This window comes from Ricinus communis, chromosome 5 (genome assembly GCF_019578655.1).
Source record: "Ricinus communis isolate WT05 ecotype wild-type chromosome 5, ASM1957865v1, whole genome shotgun sequence".
Classification (NCBI taxonomy): Eukaryota; Viridiplantae; Streptophyta; class Magnoliopsida; order Malpighiales; family Euphorbiaceae; genus Ricinus; species Ricinus communis.
In genome coordinates this window covers 23,167,422-23,188,873 of record NC_063260.1, presented here as the reverse complement: position 1 = coordinate 23,188,873, position 21,452 = coordinate 23,167,422, and the positions used below count along the sequence as shown (strand labels likewise).

At 32.1% G+C, this 21,452-nt stretch overlaps 4 protein-coding genes across 5 annotated transcripts; 2 read left to right on the top strand and 2 right to left on the bottom strand.

The window, feature by feature from the left end:
• Nucleotides 1-485: 485 nt before the first annotated feature.
• LOC8271410 (ras-related protein Rab7) lies at nt 486-3,168 on the top strand. The gene is made up of 7 exons (XM_002509429.4): nt 486-751; nt 1,094-1,120; nt 1,249-1,348; nt 1,909-2,055; nt 2,160-2,240; nt 2,360-2,505; nt 2,804-3,168. The coding sequence occupies exons 1-7, from the start codon at nt 699-701 to the stop codon at nt 2,868-2,870; spliced, it is 621 nt and encodes a 206-aa protein (XP_002509475.1). The 5' UTR covers nt 486-698; the 3' UTR covers nt 2,871-3,168.
• Nucleotides 3,169-4,942: 1,774 nt separating this feature from the next.
• Nucleotides 4,943-10,559, bottom strand: LOC8271409 (SWI/SNF complex subunit SWI3D). 2 transcript variants are annotated; one of them, XM_015715301.3, is made up of 7 exons: nt 9,878-10,559; nt 9,065-9,588; nt 7,368-8,018; nt 6,670-6,836; nt 5,864-6,588; nt 5,445-5,632; nt 4,943-5,375 (listed from the first exon to the last, which is right to left on the bottom strand). In XM_015715301.3, exons 1-7 carry the CDS (start codon nt 10,314-10,316, stop codon nt 5,004-5,006), a joined length of 3,066 nt encoding a protein of 1,021 aa, XP_015570787.2. In that variant the 5' UTR covers nt 10,317-10,559; the 3' UTR covers nt 4,943-5,003. The 2 variants fall into 2 exon arrangements, with proteins under 2 accessions (XP_015570787.2, XP_015570783.2); XM_015715297.3 differs by having other exon boundaries at nt 5,864-6,591; nt 9,878-10,557.
• Nucleotides 10,560-11,679: 1,120 nt separating this feature from the next.
• Nucleotides 11,680-12,567, bottom strand: LOC8271408 (organ-specific protein P4). The gene is made up of 2 exons (XM_002509427.4): nt 12,408-12,567; nt 11,680-12,303 (listed from the first exon to the last, which is right to left on the bottom strand). Exons 1-2 carry the CDS (start codon nt 12,456-12,458, stop codon nt 11,905-11,907), a joined length of 450 nt encoding a protein of 149 aa, XP_002509473.3. The 5' UTR covers nt 12,459-12,567; the 3' UTR covers nt 11,680-11,904.
• Nucleotides 12,568-20,188: 7,621 nt separating this feature from the next.
• LOC8271407 (BURP domain-containing protein BNM2A) lies at nt 20,189-21,442 on the top strand. Its single transcript, XM_002509426.4, has 2 exons — nt 20,189-20,389; nt 20,505-21,442. The coding sequence occupies exons 1-2, from the start codon at nt 20,336-20,338 to the stop codon at nt 21,336-21,338; spliced, it is 888 nt and encodes a 295-aa protein (XP_002509472.1). The 5' UTR covers nt 20,189-20,335; the 3' UTR covers nt 21,339-21,442.
• The last annotated feature ends 10 nt before the right edge of the window (nt 21,443-21,452 follow it).

Here is a 21,452-nt window from a genome sequence, read left to right as displayed (position 1 = left end):
CATTATTTGATTAGGAGACTATTTATTAGTTAATATAATATTAAAATATAAATTTTTAGAATCAGATTCAGTATTTAATTAGAAATATAATTTTTTAATCAATAAATTAATAGAAAAAATTATAAAATTATACATAATCTTAAATTTTATGCATAAAAAATAAATACATATGTCAAAATAAATAAATACACATTTTAAAATAAAATTTTATCAACTTGAATCCACCAAATTTTGAAATCTGAAAACATCTAAGCTTTATTAATGGATTAAAGAATTATCTCCAACATATTACTGTGTTTCGATTTATAATAAGAAAAATATTTTTAGTGTGTGATTAGACTATAAGTCACCGACCTGTAATTTTAGAACTCTCCCTTCAAATTCAAAAAGATTAAATAAACAAAATTAAATTTGAAAAAACAGACGAATTACAGGTCAGAACCAGCTTTCCATGACCAAGCAGACTACAAACTAGAAAACGGCCCAACTTTCTGAAAAAAATTTATTCCTTTAAAAAATAAAGAAATAAAAATAAAAATAAAACAAATAAACAGAGCTTTTCTTTTCTTCGTCGTCTCCTAGTAGCAGTAGAATCCACCCAAGTACTTGCACAATCGAAGTTTCTCCTACAACAAACAACAAAAGGAAACCCTAAGGCAGGTCGATCAAATTCAAATCAATTCAATTTCATCAGAACTATGCCTTCACGTCGTAGAACTCTTCTTAAGGTCATTATTCTCGGCGACAGCGGGTCAGTCACCGTTACTTGTTATATTTCTTATACATAGGGTTCTGTTGTTAAATTACGTGGATCTTCGAGATTAGCATTAATCTGATCGAGTTATTCTTTGTTTATTTCCTTCCTTAATTAATTTGTGGATTCCTCTATTACTGTGACCTTAAACATGAATCTGAAGAGGCCCTAATTTTGTGTCTGTGAATAGTAATTGACCATTTATTTTTGGTCTCCGAGCATTATTTTTTTATTAGGGCAAAAATTGAGTGTCTGATTTGTTTCTTTTAGCTGTTATTACTTGTTGTTTTGATGGAACTTTTAAGTTGATATGTTTGGCATTTTGATTGTGCTTTTCAGGGTGGGAAAAACTTCTTTGATGAATCAGTATCCTTGAGCCTTTTTTTCATTGGTGGATGTGATTGTTGATCTTATAATTTCGTTTATTAAAGAAAAAGAAATGTAAGCTTTTATGTGGTATTATTTTGTTTTCTTCTTGACTTAATTGTTTTTAGATATGTAAATAAGAAGTTTAGCAATCAATACAAGGCAACAATTGGAGCTGATTTCTTGACTAAGGAAGTTCAATTTGAAGATAGGCTCTTCACTTTACAGGTTGGTGGGCAGTATGTAATGGTTTTAATATCAAGTAGTTCAGTTATGTACTATTAATAAAGCATTACTTGCACGACTGCATATGGTTTGTTTCTTTTAATTTGATCTTTTTAGCTGCAGATGTTTTGATTTTCTTGCCTGATCCTTTTTATTTTAAAGATCATATTATATTTTTGCTACTCAACTGATATAATGAGTCATCAACATCTTTCCTATAATCTTTTAGGGACACCCTTTTTTTTAATTTGTTGCTTGTCATTCCATGGGATTCAGTGCTATGGCAATGTCCTGGGAAACATTTTGGTGTTCTCCAGTCTTCTTTTGATTTTTTTACTTGATGAGCCGAAACGAGGATTAATTTGGTTATACTTAAGCTGCTTGCTGTGTCGGTGCATCAGATTTGCTTAACTGGAATCTATTTGGTGCATGTCATTTATTTACCTCATTGCTGTACTTTGAATTTCTTTGTGCTTGTCATGTGCTACTGAATTCTTAGTAAATTTTCCAGTGTTTTGGTTGTGGTGCTATACCAAGCATTTAGTGTTCTGTTGTTTTGGTAGATCTGGGATACAGCTGGCCAGGAAAGATTCCAGAGTCTTGGTGTTGCTTTCTATCGTGGTGCTGATTGCTGTGTTCTCGTATATGATGTTAATTCAATGAAGTCATTTGATAACCTTAACAACTGGAGAGAAGAATTCCTTATTCAGGTATTCTGTTGATCTATTTGCAGATAACAGGCAATTATGTTGAATAGAGTCTATGATTGATCAGTTGTTTGCTTGATACACACTGCAAATTTATCTATCTGCAGGCAAGTCCTTCAGATCCAGAGAATTTCCCATTTGTTGTTCTTGGGAACAAGATTGATGTGGATGGTGGAAATAGTAGAGTGGTATGTATCTTCTTGAACTTGTTTCCCTATACACTATTATGTGTGTTTGTGGACATGTTTATTCATATTCTTATTCATATTCTTTAATGTGCTGAAGTGAATACATTGCTTGACTCCAGGTTTCAGAAAAAAAGGCAAGAGCTTGGTGTGCATCAAAAGGGAATATTCCATACTTTGAGACCTCTGCCAAAGAAGGCATTAATGTGGAAGAAGCTTTCCAATGCATAGCAAAGAATGCCCTGTTGAGTGGGGAAGAGGAAGAGATGTAAGTGCTAAATCGCCATTTGCAAACACCTTTACGGTCTTTTCTCTTTTCTGGTGATTACTCATGTTTCAGAATGCACATTGATTAATTTGACCAATTTGTTTGTTTAGTGATATCTAGTCATCCTCTGGTATAGTTTTGGATTCAGTTACATGTCGAGATGTTTGACCATTTGATTTGGTGGCCAAATAGATAATTTGAGCAGTGTAATTGATGTTTTATATGTATCCATTTTCTGTTTGAACTATCTGAAATACGCTAATATAATCCTTTTTCTGCTGTTGTGCTGCTGGTGAAGATACTTGCCGGACACCATTGATGTTGGAACCAGCAGTCAGCCTAGGTCAACTGGATGCGAGTGTTAAATTGTGGGTTGATTTTTCAGCATCAATAAAGTACCTTTACAAGTGTTATAAATGATTTGGCCTCTTTTTAGCTGTTTCTATTGATATGTATGAAGGCAATACTGTACATTAGTGTTTGTGGGAAGCAAATTCGTCAAATGGTGCCAATTCTGGGTGCCTGTCTGTAATACTGTTTTATTTGTTCAGGTTGTGTTTGATTTCTTGTTAGGCACTATCTCATTATTGTGCACTAGTCTTGTTACTATAGTGTTTTGTTTTCTTATTTATCATTTATCAAGATACTCGAGAGTTCCTTCCAGAGATGTATTAGATTATTGTATGCATCAGAAACATTTTCCTTGTGAACTCCTTGACCCGTTCAGAAACTGAGGTTAGTGGTTCAATGTCACCCTTTCAATTTGAAACATAGCTCTGCCGGGAACAAACACTTGTTAAACTTCGTTACTACAAAGACTTGAGAGATTATGACCCATTTAAAAATTGCGATCCCGAAATCTGTTTTATAAAATTTAGTCTTGGCAAACTACCTTTATGGATAAAGCAGTTTTATTGAATTGAAAAAAAATCTAAATTTGGCGTTTTAACACTCACTAATCCAAAGGGAGACGTTAAAGGGTTTCTGATTTCACTTGCGAGTTTAATGGATAATAATTTATAACACTCGTACTTTCGGGAGCATCACGTACACTTTTTAGTTATTCTCATGGGTCGCGAATCCTTTTAATTATTTCTTTGCTAGAAAAGTTGATGATGTGCTTACATACCCAAGAAGATGCAGCTACATAAGGTAACTCAATGCCTCGAATTTGCATTTGGGGGTGTGTAGGATCCTCTAACAAAGTTTTAAGTGATACTTATGCTCTATCCATAAACAGTAGACTTCCTCGCATACAGATCAATGGGCAGGCCACCGATAGGCAGCTTCAACGGATATTTAGTGATTCTCGGAGATGCACCTCCCCTCTGTGATTCAAGGAGAATGAACTTGTTCAGGAGACCAGGAATGTCATCTTGCTTATGGAGAAACAAAGTGTTCCGAGTGCTGATCGTACCATATACTTCCTCATGCAAAATAACTAATAAGAAAATTCATCTTTGTTGACCATTAATCCAAATCTGGTTTCTCAAACAACTAGCAGCCTACATTCTGGGGACAGTATGAAATGCTGCATAACATTACATACTGGGCATCACTCATTTATGATGTCTACAGTATATAGACCGAACCTTACAAATTTGCAATCATCGTATCTGAGCAGTAAGCTGTTAGGTTTTCATCCCCGTTTGTATTAAGTATGTTGAATGCTCCCTGCTAGTCGGACCACGCAGCAACAGCTTTGTAGGGAAGATGCCTGACATCTCCTCCCAAGATAATTTCATGGATGAGATATTAGCGATACACATAAATATGAACTCGAGTTGGCGGTCCATTTCTGGAATAAAACCACGCCTTGAGAACATTATAGAAATGGTTTCAAGATTTAAAAAAAAAAAAAAACGAGAGATCATATCATCAATGCTCTCTACCCTATAAAGCCAATGATATGTGAAAGAAAGAAAGCTCAGATACAGTAGCATTAGTTGGATCTGAGTTACTGTACGAGGACCAACAGAGTGGAATTAGACTTGATTAAAACATGCCCAGAGATTTGACTTGGAAACAGATTAGACTTAGTTTCAAAGACACACCAAAACCATATTTTCCACAATTACATCATTACAATGCAGATGGCACCTGCAGACCAGCATCTCCCTTCCAGCTGTTTTAACTATTAACTGACTATTCATACTATTGACTTCTCAACGAGATGGGTAAATTGGAAAATGTAGGTTTAGAACTAGGGTCACTTCTTTCATTTGATCCTTTTGCTCAGAGCATGTTTTTCCTTCAACTCAGTCGTATCAGTTGCTACCCTAGGGATATTAACTTCGGTTATCATCGGCTGGCAAATTTTCAAGTTCAAAATTATAGGCAGGCAAACTTTGTAAAAGCACCTAATAAGATCTCTGCCAACCTCAATATATAGTAAGAACAACTGCAAGGGGCACTCAGAAAAATGGCTGGCAACTAATTGGTGTAAAAAAAAATATATATATCAATGGAACTCTATTCACATGCCTCCTGGGGGAAGACTACTTTGTCACAACTGAAGAAAGATTGTCCTGCCCAGAAGGCCGAATTGAATTTCCTGCTGTAGTTGATACAAATGGGTTAGACGGGATAGGAGCCAATGCCCCGATGGGTCTTGAAATTGGGGGCCTTTGGGAATTCATGTTCACAGGGGGTCTTGGTATTGAGTTTGCAATATTCATTGCGATTCTATTGGTGGGTAATGTCGGTGGCATTGCTCTAGACGAGGATGGTGGTATCCCAAGTCGGGTTGCAATAATCTGCGCTCTCTCATGATACAGCCTCTGCCTTGACTTGTCGAGTTGCTCCCTAACCCTCATGATTATATGGTCCATTTCATTAAAGAAAGACAACTTCGTTTCCAGCTTATGCAACTGCAACCAAAGGTCAGAAAGGTCAGCTGTATTATAACACATGGAGAACTCGTTAGCATATGAAAATACCTGCTTTTCTATCAATGATGCAGCAAGTTGTCTGATTTGGTCTTCCTCCTGGTTTGCAAGAAGTTTAGCCTTCACTGCTGCTGCTGAGAGTGCAGAAATTGCAGCACTCTTTATTTTATCGATGTTATGATCATCTTTAATCTCATTACTATCAGGCTTCTCTTTCTTTCCGTCCTTCTGGTCCTCGTCTGCAAAAGAACAAATATACAGAAATAAAATTGGAGGAAAACTGACGATCAACTAGGTTTACAAATTAATAGCAGGACACTTCAATGACATAGGTCTTCTTATAAACCAAATTGGACCTATTCCCTAGACTAATTAATGATCCAAATTCCATCATCACAAAGGCATCCACCCACCCACCCACACAAAAAGACCCACACACAGAGTTTGGGGAGGAAAGTAGAGAGAGAGACCTGGAGTTTCTCCATTTTCAACCAACGATATTGGGGCAACAGGCTGTTGTTGAGGCTCTTTTGCTTCTGAAGGCAGTGAAGACAACATTTTTACATCCTTTGGTGCCTCTGTAGGGTGAGAGTGATCTCCTGCTGAATTTGTTTTCACTTTTTGCTGTTGCTCAATGTTCTCTTGGGGCAGAGAATGCGATACCATGTCTACATCCTCTGATACCTCTGCAGCTTGAGAGGGCTCTTCAATCAACACTGATGCAATTGACTGACAAGGTTCATTAGAATCAGAAAGTTTCAAATCAGATACCATATCCACATCCTTAGAGATCTCCGTAAGCTGAGAATGCACAGTCGGTAAGGATTGTTCTGTTTCCTTGACGGAACTTGGTGGAGTTTCGGACTTGGATGATATCTCATTTGTTTCTTTCAAAATACTCATTTGAGGTTCTTTTTCTGACTCTGATTCATTAAATTCCTTCAATTTACCAGGTTCAACTTCCGCATGAGAAGCTGCAATGCCTGCATAGTTTACAGTGTTTAGTTTCTTGTTGGATTCTTCATTTGAAGAATCTGGAGGCTGCTTTTCTTCTGGAGCAAAAGCTTCAATTTTCTTGTTGCTGGAATCATTTAATAAATCACTGCCATCCAGAACTGATGGAGAGTCATTTCCTCTCTGGGTTTGCCCCTCCTGGTTGTCTTTAGCAGCATCTTGATTAGAAATTTCAGTGGCACTGCTGCAGATTTCAAACTGCATGAGTCACAAACCCAAAAGTTGCCAAAAATAATTTGATGTAGGGAAAAAGGTTACGCACCAACCAATACCAGCTGGCCCCTTTTTATCATCTGGTGGATCTTCCAAAAGAAAGCAGTGCCTTGCTGCCAGCTGCATGCCAGGGGATTCACTATTTAAGGATTTCAAAGAGCTCTGAGCAGAAGCAATAGCAACATCCCTTCCCACCAATCTTCCCAAAAATGCTGCCTATAAAGGAGATGAACAGCGTGTAAGCTAAAAGAAATTATACTCAAATATGGCAGTCAAAAGAGAGATTTTACTGCTTGCACTGTAAGGTGCATGTCTCATGGCTACCTTTTTCGTTTTTCTACTTGTAAAGAATGAAGGCATATTAATGTAAGTAAAAAAGAGATTCAGGCACGCAAAGACAGAGACCAAAAAATTAAGGGAGGGAGAGAAATATTACAAGCACATTCAACATGGGCAAAAATTGATTTTGTCACTCTCCATATAAACAGCAGGGGTTTTTTAGAAAACACCAAAATAGAAGCAATCTATTGATGCATATTGTACTTAGAGCGCGTCAGAACAATTTTTTCTTCGGTGGACAGGTGGGGAAGCATCAAGCATGTCTGTTGTTAATGAAGTCAGCTTCACATTCAAGTAGGAACTGTTGATTATCAATAGTTGTGTTAACATAAGTTCTTTTTTGGTACTAGCAAGTTCATTTCCAGAGCTACCTGACGAAATGCCCATGGATATTAACATTTTACTTACCAAAGCCATGACAGGATTTCCAACCTCCGCAAATGAAAGTCGGTTTTCTGGAGTAGAAGGATAGCCAACACCTTCAAATGCTTCAGTAAGAGCTTTGAGTGCAAAATTTTCACCCATATGTTGATCGGCCTTCACTTCACTAATATCTTTTGATTTTGAAGTTTCCTCAACAATTATAGCTTCACTGCCATTGTCAGGCCTTGCAATTTCCTGACAAACTTTTACTTCATTTGCATCTTCTGTTGAGGAGGTTAACGTCTGATCCTGCTTAGCACCAGTCTTATCCTCGGTTGTTTCCATTCCATCTTTAGGAGCAGATGTTTCATCCATGTTCGCAGGTGGATCTGTAGTTTCTTTGGAATTCCCATCTACATCATCACAACAGTCAAAGAAGACATCCTCGATTGGCATTTGAACAAAGTGCAATATACACTGAGCTTTGGTTTTTGTGGCAACATGCTCTGCAATCTCATTCCAGTTTTCTTTATAAAGTTCCAATGCTTCAAGGAGAAGTAAGGTCTCCTGATCAGTCCACTTTCCACCACTTATGCCAGGAGCCTCAGCAGGCTCCATAAGAATAAAATCAGATGAAGACATGTCTGAGCCAAACTTCCCATTATTAAAGCAGTCAGCACATAAATCATAATCTGCCTGTCAACAAGAACATAATCAAAAGGAATAAAGATCATGGCAAAAACAATTTGTGTTAAAAAATAATCCATCAATCATCAATTCTACGACCGTGGCAAAAATGGCTCATGTCAAATTAATCCATCAATCATCAATCCCACTATAATCTGAAAATCATTTATTCAAAATTTCACTGTTAAGCACAATACAGCCATAAGTGGCTAACTCAGAAGATACATGATGTAAGGATTCCTCATTTCTTAAATCTGAATAAAAACAACAGAGTCATGCAAACAACATGCTTATGTGTATGTTTCTGACCTCTTGATCATAATAAATACAGTTCTAAGAATTAAACATTTGAGTTATTTTCCATTTTGATGAATGTGGTTTTTACAAGTTTCTGAATGTGGAAAAAAAAAATTCAAAATCCAAGACAGGCTGGCAAGATGCAGACTAGAGCTCTTTTTCATGGTTTAGCAATTCCCAAAATAGTAAACAAACAATGGGGTTTTTTAGTTGTGTTACAGGCATCCCATTGGTATTCTGCTCCGCAGAATTTCTCAATACTGACATGAATCAACAAGCAGGGGTTCACAATCCTCTACGTTGCAAGCTGTCAATAAACCATTTGTTATTGCAAACTGATGTCTGTTATGATTATACCCATCCCTTAGCATATGAGACTTCCAATTTTAATCCTGCAAACAAGAACTTCCTTGCAATGTAACACAATGTCCCAATAATATAAAAAATTACCCGATTCTGACAGCTTTGTCAAAAAGATCATGTACATAAGAAAATTTAATAGCACCTTTTTGACATTGCAGAAAATGTAACACTCCATAACATGTTTGGCATGAATCCTTATCCTTGTTTTGTGCACAGAAGTTCTAATATGGTCAACAGGAGATGCTGCATTTTATTAGTGTGTCTTGTGCTTGACTGGACACCACTCATGTGGTGCGGAACTGGAACCTTATACTTAGATGACAATTAACTAAAGAAAACATCTCTTCCTTCTACAGCACAAGCAAATAACCGATGAACTCTAGAGAACAACCAACCTGTGTCTGGCAATGGTACCGTTTCCGGGAGCAATCGGCTGAACAAGAATTGCAGTGGTACTCAACAGCTGGTCCCTCAGGCCTCACCAACTCATCTGCAATTGAAGAATCAGGAAAGAACCCAGATGGCAAAGCAGGAGAAGAGACATTAGGCCTAGAAATAACAGGCAGGCATGGTTGAATGGTTTCAAAGTGAAATAACTTTTCTAGCAACAACTCCTTTTCCGATCTTCCACCACCATCAGCATTGGCAGGAGAATCTGTTTGTGGGAATGGGTGGAAATTTATCAATCCCCAATAGTCCAAGAATTCTAGCACCTCTTGCTTTGCATCTACGTCTGCAACATCAAGCTCTGACAGATCTTTCAATTCAATCTGTACATTTGGATTTAAATGAAATCTTTTTACAATCCAATTACGTATCTCCATGTAGATATCAGGTGTCCGAATTTTAGACTTTCCATTAAAGAATGAAGGCAAGGCACGCTCCTCAAGGGGATGAATTTTTGGCCATGAAAACCAGCCTGTAATCGGAAGAAAGCAGTATGGCCCAATTCAGTAACTTCTCAGACAGTCACATGCACACAATTGCTCGTGCTCTTATTTTAACAACCAAAGCTTAAGAACCTTGTCATCAAACAATTTCTAAGAAATAAAGATAACTAAATGCATGAAAATGGAAGTTGCAAAAGAAGTTTTAACAAAAGAAGCAACTGAAATGTCTTCCGCAATTTTTTTTACTACAAATAGAAAAGATATGTACATAAATCAACGCAAAAAAAGAAAACACTTAAAAAGAGAAAATACACTCACCGCAATGATGAGGCACGACATGAGCATTAGAATCACGAGATCTGATAACCTCAAACTCAGCTTCTATACCACCCTTCAACTCCTCCAATTTACTCACCTCCTCTTCCAATGCCGCTATCGTTGCTGCTTCCGTCGCTGTCACCGCTGCCACCTTCTCTTCCACCTTAATCCCACCACCCGCCGCGGTAGATCCTAAATTGTTAGGGCTCTGCCGCGCTCTAGTCAACGGACCACCGTTATGGACCGGAATTTGAGAGATCGCCGCTTTCTCTCGGGTTAACCGTTTTGATGGCGTAGATGAAGCGTTTGAAGTTGATAGTGCGTTTGCTTTCCTCTTCTGTCCACTGGCTCTCCGCCGGGACGATGACGTCGGCTCGGCTGATGCCGGTGAGTCTCCTCCCGCCGTGGCCGAGCTCCCCCCCGCCGGTTTGTCCTCCATTATGAGTGAGTTTTGTCGAGGGTTTTTTCTTCGGTTTCTATAGAGTGATGATGATATACACCATTTCTGTGAATTGCTATTAGCAGAGGTGCTTTTATTGTTTTCATGTAATGTGAAGTGAATTTTGTCGTGGCACTGTGTCAAAGTTGTGTGTGGCAATAGTCAGTCTTAGCGTGGATCGGTTTTCGGTGTTTGTGTGCAGCAGCGGTCCATGATATGATGGTAGGGGGTTCGCATATCTGTCGATCTTCGTCGTTTGTGTTTAGACTTGGCTGTTAGAATATTGATCTATGGTGTGAAAGAGAGGAATATTATAGTCGTGGTTTCTGTCTATAACTCTTACGTGAAGAAATGGGCCTAAGACTTGTAGGCAAGTAGTCCAAGATAGGAAGCAATGGCCCAAGAAGAAAATATAAAAGAAGTAATAAGCCCGGCGGAAAAATAATAACAAAGAAGGAAACAGAAATTCCATTTTACATATTATGTAGATTTAGGATTGGAATTCCAAAATAAGACAATGACAAAAATATACGCACAATTCGATCCTTGACTCTATTACTTCAACGATGATGGAGTACTGTATTATTTAAGCAATAACATTATCATTTTCTCGAAACGTCACTTTTTATATTATATTTGATTAAAATTTATTTATAAATTTAAAAGTTTATATATTTTAAATAAAATAAAAATTAATTTAAAATTTTACATATAAATTAAATTTGTATGAAATTAGTTATAGTTAAATTAAATTTTAATAATCTTTAAATATTATTTTATATTACTAAGGCGATATATTTCATAATAATAAAATATTTCATAATTGGTAGAAATGTGCCAAATGACTATACATTTTTTAATTAAGTTTAGTTGAAATTTATTTTGAGAGATTAATCAAGTATTACTGCAGAACTAAGGTGGCTTGAGCCACTATTAAATAGCAAATTCCCACACCTTTTTTTGCATTGATTGCGAGCTACAGCAAACAATTCAATCAATTCTAAGCGGATATGGCTTTTACTAATTAAGTAAATAATCTAATAAAAACCATAAAAAGTTATTTTCAGGAAAGAAATAATAAAAGGCTCATTTGCAATAATAATAAATAGAAAAAGAAAGAGACAAATACTCATCACTTTCTGAGTGAACATTATTTATTCTTATAAATATATTTGGATTGGGCATCTGATTATTAGGGTTATGAACATGGCAAACATTTCGGTTAATGTTAGCTAGCAAATAAATAATTTGGATTTTTTCTCTTTTTCTTTTACCACGATATATATTAAATATATAATAATTGAATAACATCACATTTATACGTATGCATGTGTAAATAGCTATGGACCACAGATGTCAAAAGTATAGAATTTATTTGCTTGCTACTATTGCTAAAATTATTATTTATCTAATACAAATATTTGTCTCTCAATTTTACCAGAACTAAAACATCAACTCGGACATTCTAACACAATATTACGACTCTTTTATTGGAGCACTTATTATCACACATGAAACATACAAATACAGTTGGCATTAAGGATCACTGCATGAGTCCATAAATGTGCTTCTCTTAATCATTATAAACTTAAAGATTGGGTATCGCCTCGAAATCTTCAGCAAATGATTTATCTTCTTTAAGGCCAACATCATTATCATATACTGAGGCATCAGGTCTCGGTTCAAAGTCTTTGACGAAAAAAGATTTCTTTTCTTTGAGAATAGAATCATTGTTGTAAACTGATAGATTAGGTACCGGCTCAAAATTCTTGAAGAATGACTTACTTTGACCTGGTTTTATATCATTATGATTAATCGTTTCATCAGGATCTTTAAATTCCTTAACAAAATTCTTCAGCTCAGAATCATCAGTTGTGTGACAATTGATTTTTGAGCTTGCAGCAACTTCTGGCAATGGCTGATCTTTCATTACACCTCTAGGCCAGTACTCTCCCACATCTTTTCTTGCATCTGTGGTGCTAGTAACCTGTTCATGATCAAGAAAAGAGTGGCATAACTAAATCATCAGTATATATTTCAATTAAAATCAGATGTAAAATAGTACGATTTCGTAAACTGAAAAATGCTTACCAAAACAAACAAGAATAAAGCGATGAAAGGGAAGGAGGAATTCATTTTCATACTCTTGTAAACTGAGTGCAATCTTAGTTACTTGGAAGAAAGTCATCTAGCCTGTTACTCTATATATAGCCCAGAAATTAATGCAAAAAGAAAATATAATAATAGCTTAAAATAAATAAGTACTGCTAGAAGGATGATTGGACTGGACATAGGAAGCAAATTAAAAAATAATTGAAATACAAAGGGATAAATAATGTATATCTGTGGATTAAAATGGTAGCAATTATGAGCTTTGGGGGTCCTCTACATGTCTTCTTTCTTATGCACCATCATAAATCTAACCGACTTTTTCAAGCATAGTTTTCGGATATATTTGGGTTGGAATTATCTTGCTTGTCCCCTATGTTTCTTACTCCCTTCTTTCTTCTTTTTTCTTTTTCCTTAATAAAAATGGCTTACTAGCAAAAGGAAAATAAACAAACTAAAGACATGGTCTTGTCTTATAGTGGCTGATATCTTTTTCTTTCTGTACTCTTATTGATACAAAAATGTCCTACTTTTAAATGTAATATCTATTTATTTCTTTTTCCGATGATTTTCCAGAGCATTTCTTTTCTCAAGCAAACTCATGCGGACATCTGGCACTTCTTTCGTGCTGAAGTTCAAGTAAATACTTATTTTGTTATATCATTAGCATAATGCACTAAAAATGATTCTGAGATTCACACGATTTATCTATATATATATACACGCTTATTTTCTAATTAAATAATGCTTTAATCATAAAAAATAATATAGTTATACATTAATTTACATAGACATAGTTAATATCTTAATCTGTAATTCTAAAATTAGTATACTGATCATATTATTAATTTATAAATATATGAATACAAATCTTAATGTTATTAATTAAGTTGTTTCTTAAATTATTATCCATATGTATTCAATCTATTATTAATTAAACTCTACTTTAAAATATTTAATTTTAAAACTGAAAAATAGTTATATAACAATAGCAATCGATATAATATTCTTTTTTGGTTTAATTAATCTTCCAATAGCAATCTTAAATTATTATCTATAGAAATTCTTTTTTCTGCTAATTTTTTTTAGTATAGAAAGATTAATTCATAATGCATAACAAGAAGTAGGATTGCATAGCGCTATTTCACAAAACTTACCATCTTTATACTGTTTTTCCTACAATCTATCTCTTAAATAAATAATTTAGTTGAAATTTGTAATTTTTGTTTATATATTTGAATCGATAAATTTTGATATATATTTATATTTTAAATAATTAAATATATATTAATTATTTGATATTTTATAAATATAAATATATTTTCTTATTTTCTGAAATGCATATATATAAATTCGGGAGAAGAGATTGTGGTTGGCTGGAACAAATGGCGGTAACTTCTACGACAATAAGGTTCTTCTTTTTATTGTATTGGAATTGATAGCTAAACAAAATATAAATAAAATAGATTAATTATTTATTCATATTGCATTATTATTTTAATTTTAAAATTAAATTCTTTAAATAAAAGTTCATAAAATTTTTAATATTTAATATTTATTTATAATATTTTAAAAATAATAAAATTAAATATTTTATTTATTATTTTTAAATCTTTTAATTTTTTAAATTTTATATAAATTAATACTATCAATATAATTGATATTATAATATTATACGATTAAAAATTATTATATGATTATAAATTTAATTTATTAATAAATATAGTATTTAAACAAAATTTAAAATGTTATGTTTTAAAATTAGAATCTTTATTTAATTAAAAGTTAATTTATTAGTTAATATAATATTAAAATATAAAATTAGTATGCTATTTCTTATGGTAGAGTTAGAATCATTTTTAGTTAAGAAATTAATTTATTAGTCTATATAATATTAAAATATTATAAAAATATTATTTTTATTATTAAAATTAATATTTAATTAGAAATGTAATTCATTAATAAAAAATTAATAGAAATAAATTATAAAATTTCAAACACATTTAAATTTTAAGTGTCAAAAATAAATACACATGTGAAAATAATTTTTTATGTATTAAATATAAACACAGATATCAAAAAAATTTAAATCCCATAAATAAATAAATAAATATATATATAGCCATAACATTTTTTTACTTGCTTTTTGTTACCGTGACCCAGTAATTTTTTGTTTACATTCGATTGTTATTAGCTTTTATCTTAAGGGATGCATTAAAAAAATTTATGTCATTTATTATTTAACTATTTTTAAATAAAAAATATATGATTAAAAATCATGATAAAATAGTATTTCATCGTTAAAAAATTATCAATATGCAAATATTCAGTCATTTTATTTTGGTCAACTATTATTATTATATTACACGTATTTCATAATATAAATTAAGAGCTCAATAACTTAAATTGTTTGACATCAAATTAATTTTACTGGATCAATAACTTTTTAAATTATAATTTAATAGCTAAAAGATAAAATTAAGAATTATTAAACTGTAAATTCATATTATCATTATACGGGTAATATAATAATAGTTATTGATTAGAGTGAAGTTAATCGAATCCTTACAAATCGAGAATTTTAATAATAAAATAGTTTTCTTATGATAGTTTATAACCTCTTCTATCTTTTTATCTAAAAAGAATACATTCTAAAAATTATAAAATAAATTAATTTCAAATATATATATATATATATATAATTAATTTTTATTTCAATTATTTTGTTTTATTATATTCCTGTCAACTTTATATGATAGCACTAGAATATTATGTGAGGGGGCATGTGGGCAATAATGTGGAATTTCTTTCCGGCTGGCAGGATGCTAGAAATGTAAACCATTTCTTTATTTTGTATACCACACAAAAATATTGTATGGCCTCTAGATTACAACAAATTCTGCCTCAAATTATTGGAGAAGATCATAATATAAAAGGTTAGGTTATATTTGATAATTAATAACTTGATTTCACATGAATTTATGCATCTGTTAAAGAACATGAGGAGAAGAAGTTAATATGACCGAAGCTCCATATTAGTAAGGCATATGAATGTGTGGAATGGGAGTTTCTCAAGCATATGATGCAATTTCTGGGATTTAATGATAAGTGGATCTTATGAGTAATTAAGTGGATTTTCACATTATTTTCCTTTGCCAAGATTAATGGTGAGAAATATGGTTATTTCAAACCCAGCAGAGGAATGCCACAGAAAAATCTCCTCTTTCCATTTTTATTCTTTTATTTGTTTTGGAGGGCTTTCCAATGTATTATCTAATGAAGTAAAGAAAGAGGAAATTGCAGGATTGAAATAACTAGACACTCTCACTCTATTTCCCATTTACTATTTGCTAATGATTCGTTGCTATTTTGTAGAGCATATGAGGTTGAAGCTGTTGCTATCCAAAACCTCTTGATGATCGTAAAAGAGCCAATGCTTAGACTGTGAGTTCTTTAGCAAAAACACTCTAGCGGATTTGACATTTGAGGAGAATATTCATAAATACTCATGTTAATTTAGTATAAATATGTAATCTCAAATAATGTGGCAACATTAATTAATTGATGTGTTTTATTGTTAAACTTTAATAATAATATAGTAATTTCAACATTTCTACTAATAATAATGCAAATTGGAGATTTATAGCGTTGATGATTGAAAGTCTACAGCTGGGTTATATATTGCGCAGGCTAAAGAGAGTAGAAAGGTACTTTACAGAGGCTGAATACCAAGCAATTGCAGCTACGATTTCAATAATGGGTTCAATTTATGAATGAGATTAAGATTATTTATTCTTCTCCGCCTATTTTCTAGTGTGATAATTTAAGTGAGATATATCAAACTAACAGTCTGATATATTGAATTATCGAACTAACATTGGATCTTCTATTCAAATCGAAGTATCTAGAAATTGATTTTTACTTTTTTTATAAATAAGATTGCAAGAAATGAGGTATTATTTTTATACATCTCATTTAGTGATTAACTTTTACCGATCCACTTGATGATATATCTTCAGAAAGCTACTGTCCAAAGAACTTTTTTAGAATATGAAAGCAAGTTGTATGTTCTTGCCAGACCAGTACAACTTGCAGAGATGATAAAGGTTATCTAAATAATGAAGTTGCAGTAAGCATATATTTGCTTATTAGTTAAAGAGCTTATCTTATCTAGAAGGTACACTACATATATATAGAACTAGTTGTCATCTTTTTAAAATAACACTATTCTTGTACCAATGGTCTTCAAAAGAAAACTTTATTCAAGCACTTCACTCATAAGACATAAAATACCATTAGGTAGAGTCATCCAACAATTTGCATGTATTCAGAAACGTGCTTCTCTTTAATCGCTATAAACTGAAATATTTGGTCTTGGTTTGAAATCGTTAGCAAATGGTTTCTCTTTTGTAAGGCCAGCATTATTATCATAAACTGAGATATTAGGTCTCGGTTTACAGTCCTTTATGAAAGATTTCTCTTCTTTGAGAATAACATCATATTATCGTAAATTGATATATTAGGTCTTGACTCAAAATCTTTAGAATATGATTTATGTTTACATGATTTTATATTGTCATGATAAATCGGTTCTTCATATTCTTTAAAATCTTTAACAAAATTCTTTAGCTCAAAATTATCAGTAGTGTGATAATTGATTTTCGAGTTTGCAGTGGATTTTGGCAATAGCTGATCTATCATTACACCTCTAGGCCAGTACTCTTCCACATCTTTTCTTGCATTCACAGTGTTAGTGATGAGAACCTATGTAGCACAAATAATTCTACTTCAATAAAGAATCCTAATTCCATTAGAGATCTTAATACAACAAGAAATTTTGATGATGAGAACCCATGTAGCACAAGAAATCCTACTTCAACAAAGAATTACATAGCTCTTTTTATAGAGCTTAAAACAAAATAATCATAATTCTAGAATAACTAGGATATACGACTAAGATTCTTAAATCAATAAAAAAACAAATAACTACTTAAAGAGAGGGAATAAAATATGGTCAAGATTCCTAAATAAACAAGGAAACAAATAACTATTAAATAGATGTCATTAGGACTCCTTACTGGATTAAGATTTTTAGTGGAATTAGGTTTTTTTATTGAAGTAGGATTTCTTGTGCTACATGAGTTCTCATCATCAGGACTTCTTGCTGGATTAGAATCTTTAGTGAAATTATGATTTTTTATTGAATTACGATTACTTGAGCTATATGGGTTCTTAAAGAAAAAAGAATTTAAAGAGAATTGCACAATAAAATCATCAATATATATTTTGTTATAAGAATCTGGGCAAGACCCGAACAACTGACTACACACTACTAGGTTTAGTCACTCCTCTCTGAAATCTTCATTCAATTAATTAAAATCATATATAAATAGTTTGATTTCATAGGCTCAAAGAACTCTTACCAAAAGAAACAAGGTAAAAGTGATGAAGGGGAATAAGGATTGCATTTTCCTTTTTCTTACAATCTGGGCGCAATGCTAATTATTTGCGAGGAAGTCATGTAACCTGTGACTGTACATATATTGGCCAGAAATGCAAGAAGGAAAATATAAAAATACCCTAAAATGAATAAATAAATAAATAAAGTAAATAATGCTAGAAGCCAAGATCCTAATGATTCATGTATTAAAGTTAATAATTGAACCAAGGAACAAAGTTATAATAATTGAACCTATAAGGAGTAATACAAAATTAATCGAAATACAAACGGACAAGTGTTAATATGGTTAAATAATTGAAACACAACAAGACAAATTAAATAATACCCATTTGTGGATTGACATGGTTGTAATTATGAGATTCCTGGGTCCTCCCATATCTTCTTTCTCATAGTAATATCATAATTCTAACAATAGTTTTAGGGTGTATCTGGGTTGGCCTGGGACTCATCTTTCTTTTTCTAATAAAACTCTCTTAGATTTCTCATTATGGTATAGGCAATTACCACTTTGAGATGTTTTCGTTTTGCACTGTTTTTTGCTTTTTAAAAGAGTGTTTAAGACTTAATCCTCTATCATTTTTTTTAGATATTAACATTGGACTATATTCCTTTTCGAGATAAAGATGTATTCTAATTAATAATCTAGTATATTATATTAGAGATTTTATATCTTATAAAGTAAAAAAGAAAATATAATTAATTTATAAATATTAAGGTTGAACCAATCAAGTGGCTAAAATTTTAACAATTTTAATATTAGTTGGAAGCTCAATTATATTAACGAAGTTTCCACTTTTTATATCTATTTATCTCTTACTTTAATTAATTAATTTAAAATTTCAATTTATTTATGCTGCATTTAGCTAAAATTCATAAAATCTGTAGAATCTATTTATAATTTAAAATTTAAATATTTTGATTAAAATAAAAATTAATTTAGAATTTCACATAATCAAATTATAAAATTAGCTATAAGTAAGCCAAATTCTGACAAAATAGGTAAATTTTTTAAATAAATTTTATATTAATAAATCAATATAATGTCATAATTTTATTCAAATAATGCAACGAGATTGATTCTTTAAGTTCACCTGACACTAATAAGGGAAAAAATGAAAAAAATAAGAGATGAAGATTTAATCAATTGTTCAGAAAATTAGAGACTTTGTTCATAAATTTATAACGTGATAATAGATTGTGTCAAAGGAGATCAACCATATCTTTGACTACTTAGTGTATAAGATTTAAATATGATTTAGTAAAATGGGAAGATCAATCATTTCCTTTTAAAACCTTAAAAAACCAAAAAGACTTTGAGTAAAGCTTCTTTCTGTCTTAATCAATGATATTATAATTAACTAAAGTAGTAGCATTAATTTGGTTTATTTGCTTTCTAAATAATAATAAAAAGAAAAATAATAAGGTGGTTCAATTTTTATTTGATATATAATTAATAAGTTTTTTATTAAAATTAAAATAATATTCATATTAATCATTTTAAAAATCTAATATAAAACAAGAAAAGAAAGATAGTGCATTTGAAAGCATAGATTATCTACGACTAATATAAAATATCAGATTGATATCCACAATATTATTGTATATATCTAATTTTAACTTTTTGCATTGGCACATTCTTTCCATTCTCATTACCATTTTTTTTTTTTTTTAGATTTAGTGCTTTTCAATAAGTATCTAGTAAAACAAATAAAACAATAAAAATAGAAATAAAAAAAATAAAAAATGACAAAAGTTTTAAAGGATGTGAAACCACAACAACACTCAACTATTGATTCATATAGAGTTAAAATATATTATTAGATACTTACAAATCCGCAATGATGTGATGTGTCCTGTATTATTCAATTAACAAAATATCACGAGATGTGACATTTAGTATTAATTATTATATTTATATTAATTATAAATAATTGATATAATGAATAATTTAAATAAAATATAAATTAATATTATATATAAGCAATACTAATAATTTCTTGAATGATGTATCATATATTTAGTTAATAGAGAATAGTTTTTTTTTTCAATAATGAGATAATAATATAAACTAATTTTATGTTAGTTATTTTATTATAGTTTTAATTAGAATTTACCCACATTTCAAGTATATATTACTTTTTATTATAAATTGATTTTTATTTACCAAATAATAAATTAAAATATAATTAAATAAAATAAAGTTAAGATTATGTTAATAAAATAAAACTAAGTGGAGAATTAATAAATATTTATATGATTTTCTTCTGATAATGTATTCTATTCCTTATAAGTAACTCCATTGCAAGTTTCAGAATTCTCTTGAAAATAAAGAAAATATATAAAATATAATAACAGGTCAGATGTTCTATCTCATATGTGCTGAATTCTCTCTTCCATAGCAGGGGAGGAAAAAAACACTAAATCTCATTCGAGTGATAACACAACAAAGATGGATGTTCATTCTGCAGTCGAGACCTTTCTCCTTCATCTTCTGCTTGTTCTTGTAACTTCTTTACAGATAATAACTGATTTTGCTGAAATTAAAATGCATTATTAGTACTTTTTTGGTGGTTAAACATTATTACTATTCTTATTTATTCTTCATATGAATTTTGCAGTGCATTCGTGGAAGTGGAGGAGCTAGGGAGATGACTATTCCTATGCAAAACAGCAACGTCTTGAGACTTCCGAGCATGGATCATCAGGTTCATGCTCATGCTCATGCTAATTCCAAGTCGTCTCATATGGACCATATGGACCCTTCGTTGATAGTGTTTTTCACCTTGAATGATCTTAAAGTAGGCAAGAAAATGCCAATCTTTTTTCCAATGAAAGATTCTTCAACTTCTACATTGTTACCTAGGGACGAAGCAGATTCCATTCCTTTTTCATCCAAACAACTCCCACATCTCCTTCAATTCTTTTCTTTCTCTGAAGATTCTCCTCAAGCCAAAGCCATGCAAAACACACTCAGAGAATGCGAGGTTAAACCCATTAAAGGAGAAACTAAACATTGTGCTACATCTGCAGAATCCATGCTTGATTACGTACGTGAAACCCTTGGATTAAACACCCAATTCGAAGTTTTATCTACAACCCACATCATCAAATCAAGTACCCTTTTAGACAATTATACTATCTTAGAAGAACCTAAGGAGATACCAGTTCCAAAGATGGTGGCATGCCATACCCTGCCATATCCTTATACTGTTTTCTATTGCCATAGCCAACAGACGGAGAACAAGGTGTTCGTAGTTTCATTAGCAGGCGAGCATGGAGGAAGAGTGGATGCCGTTGCTGTTTGTCATATGGACACTTCTCAATGGAGTCGTGATCATGCATCGTTTCGCGTGCTTGGGATTGAACCAGGATCATCCCATGTTTGCCATTTCTTTCGAGGAGATAATTTTGTGTATGTTCCTACCATGCCTATGATCCAACAGAGTATCTAACTGTATTTGCTATCAGCTTCATAGCCATAGTATACTACTTTGTGCTGATGTCCCTCTGCAAAATTTGTGCCAATAAGAATGAAGACAGAATAATGCCGTTTCTATTTTCATGTT

Bases quoted from the DNA above. Each gene is read 5' to 3' on its own strand.
- LOC8271410 (XM_002509429.4), top strand. From the start codon at position 699: ATGCCTTCACGTCGTAGAACTCTTCTTAAGGTCATTATTCTCGGCGAC. The intron at 752-1,093 runs GTCAGTCACCGT...TGTGCTTTTCAG, and splicing joins ATTATTCTCGGCGACAGCGG to GGTGGGAAAAACTTCTTTGA. The intron at 2,241-2,359 runs GTATGTATCTTC...GCTTGACTCCAG, and splicing joins ATGGTGGAAATAGTAGAGTG to GTTTCAGAAAAAAAGGCAAG.
- LOC8271407 (XM_002509426.4), top strand. From the start codon at position 20,336: ATGGATGTTCATTCTGCAGTCGAGACCTTTCTCCTTCATCTTCTGCTT. The intron at 20,390-20,504 runs GTAACTTCTTTA...TGAATTTTGCAG, and splicing joins TTCATCTTCTGCTTGTTCTT to TGCATTCGTGGAAGTGGAGG.
- LOC8271409 (XM_015715297.3), bottom strand. From the start codon at position 10,316: ATGGAGGACAAACCGGCGGGGGGGAGCTCGGCCACGGCGGGAGGAGAC. The intron at 9,589-9,877 runs GTGAGTGTATTT...TTCCGATTACAG, and splicing joins TGTCGTGCCTCATCATTGCG to GCTGGTTTTCATGGCCAAAA. The intron at 6,837-7,367 runs GTAAGTAAAATG...TCTCCTTTATAG, and splicing joins GAAATCCTGTCATGGCTTTG to GCAGCATTTTTGGGAAGATT.
- LOC8271408 (XM_002509427.4), bottom strand. From the start codon at position 12,458: ATGAAAATGAATTCCTCCTTCCCTTTCATCGCTTTATTCTTGTTTGTT. The intron at 12,304-12,407 runs GTAAGCATTTTT...GATCATGAACAG, and splicing joins CTTTATTCTTGTTTGTTTTG to GTTACTAGCACCACAGATGC.